General features: G+C 36.1%; 2 protein-coding genes across 3 annotated transcripts in view; one reads left to right on the top strand and one right to left on the bottom strand.

Annotated features, from left to right (window-relative positions):
- Positions 1-12,480, top strand: part of LIMS2 (LIM zinc finger domain containing 2) — a 44,449-nt gene that overhangs the window by 29,779 nt on the left and 2,190 nt on the right. The window lies entirely within an intron of this gene.
- The window catches only part of MYO7B (myosin VIIB), a 70,197-nt gene continuing 58,303 nt past the window's right edge, over positions 587-12,480 (bottom strand). For both annotated transcript variants that reach the window (XM_015890415.3, XM_025175375.2), the window contains exons 40-48: positions 11,979-12,084; positions 11,418-11,531; positions 9,996-10,083; positions 8,001-8,107; positions 7,230-7,415; positions 6,572-6,688; positions 6,196-6,279; positions 5,378-5,497; positions 587-3,967 (exon numbers count right to left, since the gene is read on the bottom strand). In XM_015890415.3, the coding sequence (XP_015745901.1) occupies positions 3,878-3,967; positions 5,378-5,497; positions 6,196-6,279; positions 6,572-6,688; positions 7,230-7,415; positions 8,001-8,107; positions 9,996-10,083; positions 11,418-11,531; positions 11,979-12,084 (1,012 nt within the window). In that variant the 3' untranslated portion in view covers positions 587-3,877. The remainder of the gene's footprint in view (positions 3,968-5,377; positions 5,498-6,195; positions 6,280-6,571; positions 6,689-7,229; positions 7,416-8,000; positions 8,108-9,995; positions 10,084-11,417; positions 11,532-11,978; positions 12,085-12,480) is intronic.

The following is a 12,480-nucleotide window of genomic DNA, read 5'->3' as shown; positions in this document are numbered from 1 at the left end:
GAATGTAGATACACCGTACTTGCTTACACTACATTGTTACAGTAAAATAGTTTTTTACCTATTTTATGTGCACTTCCTTTATCTAAACTTATAAATGATTCCTGACATTAGCAAATAATCCTAGAAATAAACCGTTACTAACCACTGCGACATACTAATCCATACTAATCCTGTGGTACTGTTGGCATTGCTAAATATTCTGCAAGAGATACTCTTCAATTGAAAGGAACTGCAGGTATTAAAATATTAGAGCACATTGTGACTAACAGCACAATCTTATACGCACATTTTCAAAGGTAAGTCCCTCAACTGTAACTTCAACTATTTAGACAACCCTTAACTATTAGCACGTAAACCACTTATGAGTATAAGCTTTGGTGGAATGTTCTAATTATCTTTCAATGTGTGGATGTAAAACTTTTTACGAAGTGTGCACACGTTTTAAAATATTTTTGCTCTGTAGTAATTTCTCTAACAAAAAGGTAATTCCTGCTGAGTTGAAATATCGTATTTACTTTCTATAGTTGGAATGATAAACACAGCTATGTATCTTAAACAAAACATTAAAAGTTGTTTTACAAGTTGCATCTGCAGCACTTCGTTGCTTTCATCTGTGTTTGCTTTCTGTCTCTTCAGTAGATATCAATGTCACAGGGATATTTCAAATGAAAATCATTCCAATGCATCTTCCTCCCTAACATTCAAGTACTGTGCAGAATCTTTTCCTTTGCAGTAAAATATGGTTTCGTTCAGTGCAGGGATTATTTTGTTATTGCTGGTCACACAGTCAGCCAAATGTTTAGACTGGATTTGGCATTGTTATCCACCTATAGAGTCCCTCCCAAGAACCTGGGATAGGCAGATGCTGTTGTTTGATGGTGTTAAAGGTATCGTCGCAAGATGTAAGCTGTTCCAAGTAAAGCTGCCTTTTGTAATTGATTGATGATGTTTTTTGTCAATGCTGATGGTGTTCAAGTGGTGCTCCAGATGTTTTGGGATTGCATCAAGGCTTATTACTATTGGTACTGTCTTTGCTTTCTTTTGCCACAGTTATTCTACTTCTATTTGCAGGTCTTTGTATTTTGTGATTTTCTCCAGTTCTTTCTCTTCTCTTCTGCTGTCTCCGGGTATTACAATGTCCGCTATCCAGACCTTTTTGTCTTTCTTATCACCAATTGTTAAGTCTGGGATATTGCGTGGCAGGTGCTTGTCTGTTCGAATTCTAAAGTCCCAGAGCACTTTAGCTTCTTCATTTCTATTACTTTGTCTATTTTGTGGTCCCACCAGTTCTTGCCTGCAGGCAAATGGCATTTCTTGCAGATATTCCAATGCACCATTGTTGCTACTTTGTTATGCCGTTGTTTGTATCAGTCTGTGCAATTTTCTTGCAGCAGCTAAATAGGTGGTCCACTGTTTCTTTAGCTTCTTTGCAGAGGCGGCAGTTGCTGTCTGTTGCTGTCTTCTTGATTCTGCCTTTGTATGCATTTGTTCTTAAGGCTCAGTGTTATGCAGCCAGAATTAATCCCTCTGTCTCTTTTTTCAATTTTTCTGCTCTTAGCCATTGCCAGGTCTTGTTATCTGCTTTGCCTGCTAGTTTTTTTGTATACTGGCCATGTAACACTTTGCCTTGCCATGTCTCTTTTCTATTCTTCATTTGGTCTTTCCTGTAGGCTACTCTGGTCTCTTCAGTATTCAGTAAGCCTTCATGGTGTACCAGCTTCAGTGCATCTTCTTCACTGTCCTTCAGATATTCTTCCAGTGCCCTTTTTTCTTGTTCAACTATCTGATATACTTGTAACATTCCATGCCCACCTACGCTCCTTGGTAAATAGAGTCTGTCAACATCACTGTGTTGTTTTTTTATCATCATCATCATCATCATCATCATCATCTCTGCATAACATAATGGTAAGATTAGCTACATTGTAATTACTAATAAGTGTCCTGTAGCTTTAAGCTATGTTGCCCAATAATGTTCCACAGGCCACTTATACCCACCAGATGATTTGTTTCCACTTGATGGGTCCAGCATTTATTCCTAAAGAAAAGAAATTGCTATATTATGAGAAATAGATATATTGCCAACTATAGCATGGCCTCTCTGTTTCGGATTTGAATGCAGTACAGCTCTCCATAACTGTGAGATCCAGGTAAATTCTACAGCTTTGTTGCAGCACCTACCCCTTCATGATGAATGTGTATATAAAAATTACCATCTTCTCCACAATCTCTAATTAGGGCATAAAAAGTACATTCACCTTTAAGTAACAGCTTGTCCTGGATTTTACTACCTAATACATGGTATATTGATTGAATTGCTGCAGCTATTTATATGTTTAATTTCTGCTCTGCCACAGACATCCTTTGACCTAGTCAGAATCATTAAGGGGTTTGATAACACCAGACTATGACAGGTTATTCAGGAATTTATTGGTTTATATTTGGCTTAGTGCCATATATTTCTGGAAGCAATGAAATCGCATATATTCTGCATTTGTGTTTAAAAATGGAGAAAATATTTTGGCTATACAGTTAACATAAAACAAATACACAAAATATATTTAGTTGCAACATAATGCTGAATTTACATTTAGAATTCAGAAATTGCAGTATAGTCCCTGTCATCTTGCTCCTGGTAATTTCACAGCATCCACTATTAGCAACAAGACGTAGCACATAAAATATCTATATGCTTTTCCTTTTAAAAAAAAGATCAAGTATTTTGAAAAATATGGCATTTCTATTTACACAGAAATATTACTAATCTGTCACACATATGCACATGAACGTTACTTGCAGAACAATATGCCTTCATCTAGGTTGACAGGAGATTATGTTTTCAGCAAAAAACAGGCAGCAGCCAACATGCTGATTTTCATCAATTGCTAAAAAATACTTCAAGAACTAGATAAAAATGCACTCTGATATTCATAATATGAAATGTCTGGTTTAGAAAAGACAAGTTCAATGTCTCCTCTTATACACAAAGCATTGTAGTATCAACCATAGCTTTTAAGCTCCTTGTTCTTACAGTAAAACTATTCCAATAAAACAATCATTTCAGCCAAAAGAATTGGTGGCAAAAGAACAAAGGCTGTGTTTGGTGGGATCTACAGAAATTATCTGACAAAGCACAATCCTATGTATGTTTATATAGGCTGAAGTTCCACTGTGATCAGTGGAGGCTTATTCAGTAGTATACAGATCACAGCCTTAGAAAGCAAGCAAAAAAAAATCAAATATTAAAAATCAATACACCAGCAACTTTCTCAAGCAATAAATACTATGTAAATTTACAGAACTATTTTAGCAGATGCCAGTCTTCATTCACAATAACTTCATGCAAGTAAGTTCCAGAAAATAAGAAAAGGAGGGAGCAATACTGAATCCAATTGTTTTTTTAATTTGGAGACTAGTAGGCATATATTACACAGACACATACTTTATCTTATCTAGTTCAGGCAATCCTCAGAAAATGGAATCTTCAACTCATGAACGTGCTGTTTTCTGTTTTCTTTCAATGTAATGTATTTATGAGTAAAAGATAATATAGCAGACATCTTTTTGCAACGTGCTGCTGATGGCTAGAATACAGTAAGAGAATGTGATCAATACTTTCAAGGAAGGCATCTATAATTATACAAAAGAGATTAGTCTGGAACAAAATCTTGCTATGCTGATAGCATAACTTGTACACTAAGCCAGAAATGAGCAAGCGGAAGTCAGCATAAGTCCATTTATTTCTGCTATAGCAGCAATTTTATGGTTCACTCTTCTTCAGTTGAGAAAAACTGCAAAGTAACCAAGTCTAATTTCTTTCAGAATAGGCAATATTGTAAATCTGGCAAAACCTGTGGCATGATGACAGCTGGTATCTTCAGGCAGGAATATTGAGATTTTTCTGTTTGTTTACAATATTCATTAGCAAATGAACATATGATGTCAACAAGTCGTCCATTTTGTAACCCTTGGAAAAAGCAAAACAATATTTAATCATCCCTTAGAAATAGTTGCAAATATTTTTTAATTGTTGAAAGGACATCTTTCCCTATCAGTCTATGCAAGCAATATTGTGCTGGTACTCCTACTTAAAGTATTATTTTAGCACAAGCCAGAGTTGCTGTTATAGCTATTCATCAGTTCCTTTATACAGTCATACACTTATACTATAGATAGTCCCCAGTTAAAGAACAAGTTCCATTCCCAAGGTCTGTCCTTATGTCGAATCTGTATGTAAGCCGGAACAGTATTATTGTATAACATTGTATAAGTAGTATTATGTAACGACTCAAACCATTGTGTATATAACTCAAATTTTGCTACAACAGGCTTTGTTCTTAACTATGGGTCGTCCATAAACTGGGCATTTTAACCCAGGGACTACCTCCATATCCTAAAACAAGAGGGATTTCTCCTGTTGACACTCTGGCCCAAGAAGAATGTTTTTCCAACAAGAATTTAAGGAAAATTGGAGAGGCCCTCTGTTTCAGAATTTTTGTCTATCATGTAGAACAGGGAACTATTTTCCAAGTTTGAAAACAGATGACCTGATATTTACTGATGAATACTCTCCAAAGATAAGATATGATATTGACCCTTGTAGAAAGCCAAAGAAACATTCATTGATTACTACACAAAGAGGAGCCAGACTAATTCCAAAGACACAACCATAGGGAGCAGATAAGATCTGGTTCAATCTAAATACAGTATAGCTTCTGCATCTCTACAATGATTCACAAATATACCAGCACATTTGTCACCTTCAGCATTTACACTAAATGCTACCCAAAAACAACAGCAACAACAACAACACACACACACCCCGTATATAGGAATATGATGGATCAAGCATTGTTTCCAGGAAATACAGTAGTAGACTCCCTGAAGTCTATTTTGTGATGAGCAATTTGTAGATATTTAAATTGATCCTTGATGAAATATGTTTAGGAAATGCAGAAGCCATGCAGGCTGACAATGTTTTGCTGGCTGGAGTCCATGCATCTTTCTTTCCTCCTTTCTTAGCCACCAAGGGTGGCTAAGCTGGTGGGTTGTGATGCAATAAAATGTTGGTTGGGCAGATCAAACTTCATACATTTCTGGAGGGCTGGGGAGGAGTGTCTAGCTTACCTAAAGGCTTTCATGTTTTTTTTTTCCCCTTTCCTTTTCTATAGAATATTAACAGGAAAGTTCTTCTGCATAATTTGGTGATTTGCCACCACATTTTTAGTGCTGAACAATAAAAAAACAACTAGGTGCTGCACTATATTATTTTTACTAAAGGGGAAGGAAAGACAGTTTCAACAAGTCATTATCCAATTCTTTTTTTCCTCTTTAATGCAAGGGCTTTGGAAAATCAGAAATCTTCAGTTTTTCTTACCAGAAACGTCTCACAAAGAATTCGATTTCCTCGTACCAGGTTCCCTATTGTCATGTGAAAATATGTGCTACCACTGCTCCAGTTAGAAATTTTATTGAAGGGATAAACAGCTAAGATCTCCTGTAGGACAACATAAATGATGCATATAAGATTTATAAGATGAAAAGTTCACTATTTCTCTAAAAATATGTAAATTTTTAGCTAATGGGGGACATCAGATCAGGTACTTCTAAGAAGCAGTAGACTCCTGATGTTTTTTCACATTATCCTGCCAACTTCTTTTGATGTAAACTATGTTATTTTTAGGGAGGGCTGTCCCTAGGTCAAATTCTTCTAATCATGGATTGTCTTTCCTCTATTTTCACTCCTGCTATATAGCATGGGAGTTCCCTTCCAGGAAGCCACTTCATAACTAACTTCACTTAGCAGTAAGTTTCTCTTTCCTAGCTTTACCAGACTTAAGTACATAAATTGTTATGGCTCATTTTATTTTTCTGTGAAAGAGAGCATTCTGGAGAGCCAGTGTGAGCAGTAAAGAAAGTGATTCAGGCTTGAACAAATTGTTTTAGCCAATATATATTCTCAACAGAAACAGCAGCTGAACTACTGATGTCCTGCTATGTCCACAGTTGTGGTCAATCTATTTATTTATTTATTTATTTATTTATTTATTTATTTATAAAATTTATAGACTGCCTCAATCTCACAGTTTTTTACACATTTACCCTAAGAAGTAGATTTAATTAATTCTAGCATAAATCCATTGTGTGTACCTTTTCAGACCATAATTAAGTCAAGTTTTAAAAAAGGTATCTTACCTTAGTCTTTGAATGTATTATGGAAACCCCTTGCTTGTTGATAGCAATCAATACCACATCAGGGAAATTTGGCTCTGATGTTTGCTAGTAAAATAGAAGAAGGCAGAATTGGGTCACCGAGCTGGTTTTTCATATCGTAACATTAATTGTTCACCAGTTGCACTGAAATCACAAGAGCTATGGGACAAACTACTGCAGGAACAGGGGTAAGTCAAAAGCTGCTCCGGGAGAGGCAGCTGAAATTGGTTAGGGCCCTGAGAACGAGTCCTCATAGAATTTACAAAAGCAGGTGATCAATAAAATATTTATTTTCTGCAGAAAGCAGCTTGAGATGGTGGCACCCCTCCCCCCTAAAACCTGGAACTATTGAACTCACCTTCACTTCAAAAAAGGCTGAGCCAAATGTTGGCCAACGATATATGTACTTCAGGAAGGCAATCTTGGCCTCATCCACACTTTTTTGTCCATGTTTGTTGAAAGCAGAAATAATATTCTGTAATACAACATGAATCAAAACTAATCAAGTTCTTTTCCCCATTAGAACTGATTTCCTGGGTAGCAAGAAAATAGTATTTCCTTATATCCATAATTACACAAATATATTTACTTCTCATTCCAGGATTAAAAATAACACATATTGCTATAGGCAGAAATGATGGCACTGTACACTGTAAATTACTCCTTAGGTCTCCAAATAAGAATTCAAAGACATAAGTATAGTATGGCACCTGTAACAATTAAACAGAAGCATAAAAACTGTAACAACTGCAGACTTTTTGGAAGAATTGTTCTCAGAAGTTTTGCGAGGAGTAACACTGGTTTTATTTGCAGATAGATGTACTCCACAAAATATTTTGAGGTGTGATCAGTATCGTAAGCCACCCAGAATCTATGACTGGGGTGGCATATAAATTGTGGGAAATAAATAAATTATGGGAAATAAATCAGTAGCCTTACAATGCTGATCAAAAGAGGAAGGCCAATGCAAATGTTAAAGAATATATAATACTAAAATAATATAAGATTCTTTATACCCGTTTCCACTCCTCTGGAGGTACTGTTTGAATCAAGTTCTCAGGCACCAGTTCCTTCAGTATTTTAGGTATTGCAGCATATTGCGTTCGATCACTGTTAAAGCGAACTTTGAAAATCAGCCCAGCCAGCTGGATAGCATCCTCTTTTGAGCACTTGTGATAGCCTCGCAGATACTTTGGCAGTTCCTGAAACAAAGACCATCAGTACACTTACCCATTCTGCATTTTGGCTGAAATGTACATGCAAAAGAGACAACAGTAGGTTAGTGCTGCCTGAAATTATTTCAACATGTGAAATAATGTGCGCATGAATGAAAACATGAAAATATTTGCTGCCTTGTGCCATCTAAACCTTATTTCTAGAAAGTTTCTTGCAAGCTTCCTGTCTTGCAGTAAAACTCCAACCTGGATTTGGGAAAGCCTCTGGTTCAGACACGTTCTGAGGATTCATTTATCTGGTTAGCTGTGACTGTTTCAAAATATTATTTAAGTTACTTGCAGAGTCAGCTGTAAAAAATGTATTTTTGGTCATTTTTGTTCAGCTATCATAGGGAAGACTATGATATTTTAATTTGAATAATTTCAGATTTACCAATCCTATATATACCCAAGAAGTCTGTTTCATTTCCATCAATTATATTGTGTAAGCAGTACTGCATACATGTTGTGAAATGTATGTATTATGGCAATCAGGCTTTGATGCAAACATTCATTAAGACAATAGTCCATCCTACTAATGATTATTTCACCATTATCATGAATCCTGTTTACCTGATGGTAATGAAAGATGCAGTCAGCCTTCAAATCCTTCCCAGGTATCACATTCAGCCACAACTTTCTCATAAAATATACCTGATAATTCATGGTGATGGGAAACACTAGAAAAGCAACATTAGATTTTTAAGTAAAACATTAGAAAAAGCATGTACAGACATTTAAAATTCTTGCCTCTAGTCCTGCTGCTCCTAGACACACAGACATAAACTAATTATGCCTTGGCATTTCACATTTTGATAACTGCACACAAATGGCTTTTACTTACCCACTGGAAGCCCACTTTTTAATTATTTCTTTCGATGTCCTATAAAAAGCTGCTTGGAAGAAAGAACTTGGAAAGTACATTGAACCAGAGCTGGAGGAAAAATAAGCTCTCTGGCAGAAAAATAAGCTCTCTGGGGAAAAAGTTATATTACTTTTCAAGTTAATTATAGTTCAGGTGGTAAATATTCAAGAAATCCACATTTCTGCATAAATGTCTATCTACTTCAATACATTTTTTTTCCGGAGGAGATGATCATCATGGAACAGCCCTTCTCACTAGGCACCTCCAAATGGGTTGAGATTGCCCATAATCCTACCCAAAATGTTCAGCCAATGTGATCATTAGCATTCTCAGCCTTATGAGAGTGACAGTTGGAGAAAGCTGATGGAGGATCCATGTGATATCTCCTGATACAGTTTTAAGTTACTTTAGAGTGATTTTTTCCTTATCACAAAAAAGCATCCTGTATCAATTTAACAGTTAAATAATAAAGAAACGCATGGAAAAGAGTTGCCTCACTGCCTGCTTTGCTTGTTAACTAGTGTTAACTCAGAGTCTTCGGAAGTCTGCAGAGGGAAACTTGAGGTTAGGAAGATTTCATTTTTATCCTGTTTTGTTTGTGTTTATGTATGTATGCAAAAAAATCTCAGATACTGCAAATCACCTTTAATAAAGCAAGTTCCCCCACAAAAAATGTGGTCCCTACTCACTTCCCAGTTTTATGTATCTCTTTACTGCCAAGTAGCTGTCAGCCAGATCTTTGCGGTTCAGCTATTGTAACCCCACAGCAGCTTGAAGAATTGAGTCAAGCCTATCTATTCCAATAAGCTTGGTTTTGGATGACCTAGAAACCCCACAAGTAAGATGTAACAGCACCCTCAGGTCACTGCCTCTCATACTAGGACTAAAATATACCATTATGACTAGAAGCCATGGCTGTCTTATATATCCTCCAGCAAATCCTATTCACATTTACCTGAAAGGAAACCATGTTAAAGACAATGGAGCTTATTTCCAAATAGACATGCAAAATAGACATACACCATAAATATTAATTTCTCTAAAAAGTAGGTGATACATAAGATTATATTAGCAAGTAGTGGAAGTAAGCTGAAATGGGACAGTATGTACATTTCTCCAACAAGTTATTTCCACCAACATATATTAACAAATACCCTCCAATTACAAGAGTTTTTCAAAAAAAGGGGAGAGAAATTGAGATTGGGGCATTTTTGCTGCTTTTTAATTAGAACCTGGTAATTTAAAAAGAGGCAGTGGTTTTAAGGAAGAATCACAATTCTCAACTATTTTTCAAAAGAAGTTGGATACATTTTTGGTGGATATAGCTTGCTAGTAGTAAGTCTTCATTTATTATAAGATTTAAACTGAGACAGTTTTAGTTGCCTTGGGATTAGAATTGTCTTGACAATTTTGAAGCAGTGCATTGTAGGTAGCAATTTGAATTATTTTAATTAACAGTTCAAGAGCTAATAAATAATATGCAGTCACTTCCTACTATTTTTAGTAACTTCTTTTGCAACAAGAATTGCAAGCCATTGCTCTACAGATACTGCAGAGCAAGGATAATTAGGAGAATATTGGCCAATCTTATGATAAAACGGTTATGGCTTGAACTCTCAGATGCATTCTTCCCTCCTGATAAAGGCTTAGAGAGCTTCTAGGTTAATGTTAACACCCCATATTTCATCTTTCCACTTCCATACCCTCCTTTCCTGGCCTACTCTTCCGAGTCCAGTCCGTCACCTGCCTCAAGGAGTCGAAAAAGTAATCTGCTTCATTCTGGCTGATCACCTAGAATAGACAATAGAAGAGAGCTGAACTAGTATAAAAATTAGGATTATTAGTGCTATGACACAACATTTCAGAAGAATCAGCATAAGGAACTGTCAGTTGCCTTTTTAAAATAATTTTTATTGCTTTTTAATTAAAAGGAAAAAAACAAAAATAACAATACACAAGAAGAAAGAAAACATTAAAAGGTGCTATTACAAAAAAGGGACAAAATACCCCAAAAATAAAAACGTAGTGTAGTAGACTACATAAACATGATTGTGCAACATAAGCTAAAATTTTCAGAGGACAATACTCTTTTGAACTATATACCTAGTTCATGGAATTTGACATCTGGACAGTGTAAATGGATTCTCTGTGCCCTTACTATGGCCAAAAGACTGATATTGTAACATTGGAAAGATAAATGTATGGCCCCATTCACTCAATGGATTGAAGACCTGATTGCACTTGCTACTTATGAGTGGATTGCCTATAGACATAGAATTTGCACGGACAAGTATAATGAAATATGGGACTCATTTATACAAAATACACTTGGGTATAAAAATGATAGTCATATAAATGTATTTGAATAATATTTGCATTAGATAAATATATAGGGATTTGTAACTATTTACTCTTATAATGGTATACTAAACTGTCAGTTGCCTTTCTGACACAGTGCTCTCTATGGGATATAAAACCTTACTGTTTTGGTCTAAATTACTTTCAGGATCACCTCCCTCTCCCAAGCAATCTGTTTCCACTTTTACATCATTAACTGGGTAATTTTTGTAAGTACCCATGAATACATTTAAGAGCAGCAACCATCTCTACCTTTTTTGCGCTGAAACCAATCTTATGGAATTACTGCCATTGCAGCTGTAGGTGGCCTCTTCTCAGTTTCAGTATAGGAGGGAGCTTAAAATACAACTTTTAACATAAATTTAACTTAAGTTGCTGATCTTCATGAATTGACGCATTGAATTTTATTGTTGCTTATTGTAGTTTTTTCTAAATTGCCTAGAGCTGAGAGTTGTTGGACTGAGTGGCAAATAAAAATCACTGAATTAAAATAATAACATCAGCCTCAACAACAACCCTTTAGAATGTGACTCAAACAGAATAAAAATAAAAAGCAGAAATTGAACAAAAACTGCAGAACAGTGACAGAAATGATGCACAGTGGAGCTGATAAAAAAATAAGATGAAAAAACAGCCATTTTGATTTATGAGGAATAAAAAGCCAAAATATTTTTTAGCCCAATACAAATGAGATAAAAGAACATGCAAACTTTCAAATTCTCTAAATCTCTTCATCAGATGGTACTGACATACTCATGCCAAATTACCTTGTCTGAAATCTTGATAAAGAGACTAAATCCTTCCAAGGAGCTCAATTCCATCTTGTTGCCAATCATCTGACACAGATCCCATACTTTTGTGTTTGTTCCTACCTCAAAAACCTGGAAAATGAAACAAAATATGTTTAAGAACACAGTGTGATTATCATATGTTGAGGATAAGCAACAGGAGATGACAATCATCATTATCCCCCCTTACGATTTGCTCAGGGGCATATGGCTACCCAGCGCTAGCCTAGATGGAGCATTGTTCTGATCCAGCATAGCAGTTTCTCTCAATGGCCATTTTATCCAAGCTGATTTTGCATTTTTATTTCTTCCCCTATCCATTCCAAAAGTCTATCAGATGATGATGATTAGATTTTTATCCCGTCTTTTTATATATAACTCAAGACAGCAAACATACTTAATGCTCCTGCCTCCTATTTTCCCCCCAACAACTATCCCATCAGGTGGATTGGGCTGAGAGAGAGTGACTGGCCCTGAAGAAGAGTCCTCTTAAACCTGGAATATATATATGGGTATGAAAATAAAATAACTTAACCTCACCTCCTCTGTCTCGTTTGGAAAATGAACCTTGTGAGAGACCCTGGTGATATTGTTCTGAATTGCCTCCACTTCTATGCTGTGTGGGGCCCACTTTCGATAGCCGCTCCTGGAAAAGAGAAATACAAATGGACCTTAGAAGTGGGCACCACTTTTGATGGAGGAGGAGTTCTTAATACTAGCACTAGAGGGTCAATTTTCACTGGCCCCATAGGAAAGGCAGCTGAGGTGGGGGGGAGGGGGTAAATAGAGACAACTGTATGAAGTTCTTTTAAACACAGACACAGTTTCTAGCCATTCAAGCAAGTAACATCATATATATTTTGGACCAGAGAGTGAAGGGAGAGAAAGCAAACTGCACTCATAGAAATACTTGAATGAAAAGCAAAACAGCTGTGCAATGAGGAGACCAAATTAATCTCTCCTCAGGAAAAGAAGATTGTCCCATTCATAATGATTGAAGATTAGGTTATACTTCATATAGACCCTATAGACCCAATTAGTG

Source organism: Python bivittatus, unplaced genomic scaffold (genome assembly GCF_059951505.1).
Source record: "Python bivittatus isolate LINGU-HERP-01145 unplaced genomic scaffold, Pbiv_v1 ctg000980_np1212, whole genome shotgun sequence".
In the NCBI taxonomy this organism is placed as follows: Eukaryota; Metazoa; Chordata; class Lepidosauria; order Squamata; family Pythonidae; genus Python; species Python bivittatus.
Note: the sequence above shows the minus strand (reverse complement) of the source record. Positions and strands in the feature narration are given on the sequence as shown.